This window comes from Dipodomys merriami, unplaced genomic scaffold (genome assembly GCF_024711535.1).
Source record: "Dipodomys merriami isolate MVZ:Mamm:240054 unplaced genomic scaffold, mDipMer1.0.p SCAF_33, whole genome shotgun sequence".
NCBI lineage: Eukaryota > Metazoa > Chordata > Mammalia > Rodentia > Heteromyidae > Dipodomys > Dipodomys merriami.
In genome coordinates, this window is record NW_027204826.1 from 11,112,962 (window position 1) to 11,118,961 (window position 6,000).

Sequence of the window (6,000 nt, forward strand, 5' to 3'; positions counted from 1 at the left end):
AGCTCAGGCAAGAAAGTTTGTGATATATATAGATATACATATATATCTATATATATATGTATATTTTTTGTGGAGTAGGGGGTCGATCATGGGACTTGAACTCTGGGCCTGGGCGCTGTCCCTCAGCTCTTCAGCTCAAGGGTAGCTCTCTACTACTTGAGCCACAGCACTCAAGTTCTGTTTTTCTGGTGGTTTATTGGAGATGAGTCTCACAGACTTTTCTGCTTGGGCTGGCTTTGAACCACAATCCCCAGATCTCAGCCTCCTGAGTAGCTAGGATTGTAGGTGTGAGCCACCAGCACCCAGCTTGTGATATTCTCCAATTAACCACCAAAAAAGCAGGAAGTGGAGCTGTAGCTCAAGCGGGAGAGTGCTAACCTTGAGAGAAAAAGCTAAAGGACAAGCCTTCAAGCCCGAATTCAAGCCCCAGCACTGGCGAGTGAGCACGCATGTGCACACACACCCCTTTTTTTGGGGGGGGGGCGGTCCGGTCGTGGGGCCTGAACTCTGGGCCTGGGCGCTGTCCCTCAGCTCTTCAGCTCAAGGCTAGCGCTCTACCACTTGAGCCACAGCGCCAATTCCGGCTTTTTTTCTTTTTGCTTATGTGGTGCTGGGGAATCAAACCCAGGGACTCAGGCATGCAAGGCAAGCGCTCTACCACTGAGCCACCTTCCCAGAACACACCCCGCTTTTATCAGTCCGTAATTTACACAACAAGCAGATGAGTAAGTCCAAACTGAATCTCCCTTTCTTTGCTTTGTGGCCATGAACCTCACTGTGGTGCTGGGATTGGAACCCAGGACCTCACATATGACTGGAAGGCAGCATTGTAGCGTTGAGTACCCCAGCCCTGCTGGGGGCCTAGCAGAAAGATGCAGGCTGTGTGCATCACACTCCGCATCTGTTCCTGGAGGGGCGGGAGGGGGCTGCGCTTGCTTCAGGCTGTCTGGCAGGGAGCTTTCGAGTGAGTTCATAACTGCTTCCTTTTCTGTCTCAGTAAACTGAGTCTTGGAAAGCCACAGTGGGTGTTGATGGACTAAGCCGCTGGAAACAGTACCCATCGGTGAGGGCGGCTTCAAACAAGACCAGATCGGTTTTTTTTTTTTTTTTTTTTTTTTACTAGAACTGTTTGCTTAGATTGTAAAAGCCTTGGGGTAGGAACGGGAGGGGGCAAAGTCTGATGCTCTCTGGGAGACACTGCCATCTCCTGGGGGTTTAATTAAAGCTGAGGGCATCGGGAGATGCCACAGAAGCATCACAGCATACACCCTGGTTGTTGGATGGCAGGGGGTGAGGCGTGGAAGCAAGCCTTTCAGATTCGTCTAGAACCTCATTTGTCTTCAGGGCCCAAAGAGGGGCAGGCTCAGCACAACTCTCAGCTCAGACAAAAACCTAGCCATGAAGGTGGGTCGCCCACCTCTTATACCAAAGGCCCGTTGGTGGGAGTCTCCGTTTTCATTTGTAGTTTCTTAGGTAGCTTTCATGTATGATGGGATACACAAAAGGGGAAAATGAATCCCAGAAAACCATAGGAGATTTTAGCAGGAAGGCGCTGGCCTGCGCAGGTACCGGCGCTTGACATTCAGGTCTCAGGTTCTCACTCGGCCGCTTCCCCCCTTGGGAATTTGGGATCGCCTGCTCTGCTGTGACTCCTGTGCCAGCGCCGCGGGTGCCAGCAGAGGGAGCGCTGGTGTCTGAACGGCTGCTGTTAGTGTGGAATATGAACGAGTCCAGGACTCCAGTGTGTGCCAAACAGTGTCGTTTTCTGTAACTTAATGCTGAACCTAGCCTTCCGGTCATTTCTGGGCTGTTCCCCCATCCCCAGTCTGGGCAAAGCTCCTGACACCAGGAGTCCAAGATGGAGGGGCCGGCAGCCCTCGGTCTGGGGAGGACCCTTTCCCTGGGCTTACAAACAGCTGTTGCCTCGTCTTCACCTGGGGGAGAAAAAGAGTCTGTGTAGTCAGTCTTCTTGAAGGGTACTAATCGCATTGTGAGGGCTCCACCTCAGCATGTCATTGACCCTAGTTACTTCCCATAGTCGCACCTTCCCTCCTACCACCCCACTGGGGGCTTATGGGCATATGCATGGGGGGGGCAACATCAGCCACACTTCCCACAGCAGTCCCGCAGCAGGCAGCAGTGCATGGGAAGGAGCCAGGTTGGGGGAGGGGGCAGCTGCCCTGTAGACCTGCACCCCAGCCCCTTGGGTCCGAGTTAAGCCCCCACTCAGTGTCGCTGTCCGGGCAGTGCTCCGCCACCTGTGGCAAGGGGCTGCAGTCCCGCGTGGTGCAGTGCATGCACAAGGTCACCGGACGCCACGGCAGCGAGTGCCCCGCCCTCTCCAAGCCGGCTGCCTACAGACAGTGCCACCAGGAGGCCTGCAACGACAAGATCAACGTGAACACCATCACCTCCCCGCGCCTCGGTGAGTGCCCACCCCGCTTTGGGGGGGAGGGGGTCCTCCCCTGACTGGTGAGCTCTGAGTGGAGACACGGGAGGTTTTGCCAGTCCTGTAGAGCAGCGGGCTCAGAGATGGAGTCTCACTCAGGTTGAGGCAAAGGCATCCGTAGCCCTTCCGACCCCAGGAGTCAGGGCTCCTGTGCTAGGCAAGGGGGAAGGTGTTCCTTCTAGAAGTGCAAGGTTCAGGAGCCCCGATGATGCCCGCGCTAGACGATGCCCCAGGTGGACACACATGCGGCAGGGCGGGGCTGCCTCGCCATGGCACGTGGGTCTGATAACTGGGCAACGGTGTCTGCTTTTCCAGGGTGGGGGTCCCCGGGAGGTGGAGCCATGCCCCTTTCCCTCATGAAGCGGCCGGCAGAGCCGCAGCTCCCTTTGGGGTGGGGAGGGATGGGGAGAGCTGAGCCGGCTTGGGGACCTCTTTGGAGAAAGCAGGGCCTGCTCTCCTGTGGAGGGGCTGTGGCCTTCGGTGCCCACCATTTGACAAATGCCACCCGTTATGGTGCCATTAACAAAATAAGCCATGGAATAAGAGCGCGTGGCTCAGAGCTCAGGAGCCGGGCAGCCCTCAGTGAAAAGTCAGCCAGCCAGCCCAGCCTGCGTGGCTCAGAGCTGCCATCCTGGCTCACGGGAGGCGGAGATCTGGGCATCTCAGTTTGAACCAAGGCAGAAAAATCCAAGACTTCAATTCACTAGCAAAAGCAAAAGTCAGAAGCGGAGCTATGGTTCAAGTGGTAGAGCACCCGCCTTGACCAAAAAAAACATTCTAAGCAGCAAGCACACGGGGTCCCTGAGTTCAAGCCCCACTACCGCTGCCCACCCCCCCACCCCCAAAGAAAAGAGAAAAGAGGGAGGTAGAGTGAGGGAGCCACACACTCAGCAGCGCCGCTGCGTGGAGCACAGCGTGGCATCGTGGTGCCCCAGCGGGAGCACGGGGCGCGGCCTGTACCTGCTGGGTCTGTGTGTCATGCCATGCCCACGGTAACCCCCCCCCCCCGTCCCCTCAGCTGCGCTGACGTACAAGTGCACGCGGGACCAGTGGACGGTGTACTGCCGCGTCATCCGAGAGAAGAACCTGTGCCAGGACATGCGCTGGTACCAGCGCTGCTGCCAAACCTGCAGGGACTTCTACGCCACCAAGATGCGCCCGCCACCTCCGCCCCCCAGCTCCTGACGCGCAGCCCCGCCCCCCCTCACACTCGGGGTCTGAGGCCTGGCAGCACCCCAGCCCTGCGGCCGGGACCCCCTCCTCCCCCAGGCAGAGCTCCACCCCCCCCCCCAAGACTCCAGCGAGGGACAAGGCGAGAGTGGACTGGATGTGGTCCTTCACTTAATGGGCGCAGCCACTGGACGGCCTTCTCCTCCCGAGATGATCATAGTTTCTGAGCTTCTTAAACCTCCACCGTCGAGAGAGTCACCACGTACTGCCTGGGTCCTGGCTTGCTTTTGGCATTTAAGTCCCCAGGACCTCTTGTAGCCTGGGGAAATCCCCTGAAAACGAGATGCCATGTTAGAAGCTTCCTTCTGAACCCCAGCGGCACCCTGGATGGAAGGGGAGATGGCAACCCACAGACATTCCTCTAAATCTCCCTTCCTGAGAACACAAGAGCCGGCCCTCACCTCCCTCCCCATCGCTAAGAACTTGTTCTCGAATTCCCGGACCTTGTCTTGGAAGCTTTGTCCCCCGAGAGTTTCACATCCACATAGACCGAAAACACACCGGTGCCACCCACCTAAGTCTGCACATCACCCATGTTGGAAGAATATTCTGGAAGGGCTGGTTTGGGGGCTCTGCTGCGTACCACATAGGAACAAGGAGAGCCTATCTTCTAGGTGCTGTGGAAGGGGACCCGGCTGGTGCTCCCTCCTTACTCTACAGGTGTACTCACACAGCCCGCCCTCCCGGCATCCCGGGAGCCCGCCTGACCTGCTGCATCTCCAGGTGCTTTCATTCTGGCCACCCAGGCCTCGGGCTGATGGTGGCACTTGGGCCTGCGGATCTGCAGGGCAAAGCCCGAAGGCATCATCAGGGCCCAGGGTGGCCCCACTCACCCCAGCCATCGTGGTTGAGGTTCAGAAGGACGGAGATCTTCTGCTCTTTCCCCTCCTGTCTCTGGGAACGGGAGCACAGTGGGGCCCCTGCTGCCCCTGGAGGCTGGGGAAGGGGGGGGGGGAAACGGCCCCTGGGGGCCTGTGGTGCTCACCTGCTAGGTGGTCATTTCATGGGTGCTTGTGTACTGACACTTGAAGGAGCCCCTCCTCCTCGGCTCTGGACGGAACGTCGTGGGATCGCGTCTAGGTGCTTCTGGATTCATTGGTGCTGTCTCTGTTGCAGCTTTCTGCCTTCCTTTGCTTTGCTTTGGATTACCCCGTGGCAGGAAGAGTGGCGGGGATGACAGGGAATTCATTGGGTCCCACTTGAACTGAGGAGGAGTGTGGAGAAAAACTCCTCAGGTGCTGGAGTGGGGAGGGGGATAAAGTCATGGTGGAGCAGCCCCCTGCAGGGTGCGATGACTTAGTTATCACCCCCCCCCCGCCCCCCGTGTCTGCACAAAACACTGTCCACTGTGGCCTGGCCGCCTGCAGACCCCGCACACCCACACCCACACCAGACACTTCACCGCCTCTTGCTTCACCCACTGCCGGGCCCTTGGAGCTTTGGGGGTGCGCAGCCAGGCAGCTGGCCCCACCCTCCTTCTCGGGGCCTCCTGGGCACTGGCTGTGCCCCCCGACTTGCTCCCTTGGCACCTCCTGGAAACTTGCAGGCTGCCCACCTTCTGGGGGGGCACTCCTGGCCCCGTCCCCCCACACTCTGGTGCTCGCAGGGTGCCGTTTCCACGTGCCCCCCCCCCCCCCGTCACTGCTGCTGCTGCTGCTGCTGCTGCTGCTGCGCCATCGCGGTGCCCTGGTCTCCGGGGACTCCACGTCGCCCCCTGCTCTTCTCCAGGACGCAGGACGGTCCTAGCGCCCCGACTCCAGAGTCGAGCGTGTTTCCCTCCCGCTGGTTAGCTCACACCATGTACTGTACTCATGCTCTGTGTGTGTGTGTGTGTGTGTGTGTGTGTGTGTGTGTGTGTGTGTGTGTGTGTTACTTTTTTGGTGCTGGTTTTGCAAAGGAAAAAAAAAGCAAAAGATAAACATTGGATGCCATTTTCCATGAAAAATTAATCATTTCATTTGGAAGCAAGTTGAACACATGTTAATAAAATGTTTTTCCATCACAGTTCGAAGCTGTCTGTGGAGTGGAAGACGAAAGCCAGTGCTCTCGGGCTGATGGCGGGAGGGCCTGGGGTCTGGCGGGGGTGGAACCATGCCCCCCCCACATGTAACGCTGCCCTGGTGACTGCTACCTCCTCCTTCTCTTCTGTCCCACGTCCCCTCCCTCCCCTCCCTCTCCCCCCTCCTTTCTGCCTGTCCCCCCTCGTTCCTTTCTTCTCTTCCTCTCCTTTTCTCTCCTACACTCTTACCTCTCACCCTACTCTTTTCCTCCCTTTTTCCTCTCTTCCCAAGTCCTTTCTCCTTCCCCCGTCCTCTCTCCCC

General features: G+C 57.9%; 1 protein-coding gene across 2 annotated transcripts in view; it reads left to right on the top strand.

Annotated features, from left to right (window-relative positions):
• Positions 1-5,648, top strand: part of Adamts17 (ADAM metallopeptidase with thrombospondin type 1 motif 17) — a 147,824-nt gene extending 142,176 nt beyond the window's left edge. For both annotated transcript variants that reach the window (XM_070043144.1, XM_070043145.1), the window contains 2 exons: positions 2,248-2,425; positions 3,468-5,648. In XM_070043144.1, the coding sequence (XP_069899245.1) occupies positions 2,248-2,425; positions 3,468-3,634 (345 nt within the window). In that variant the 3' untranslated portion in view covers positions 3,635-5,648. The remainder of the gene's footprint in view (positions 1-2,247; positions 2,426-3,467) is intronic.
• Positions 5,649-6,000: the final 352 nt, after the last annotated feature.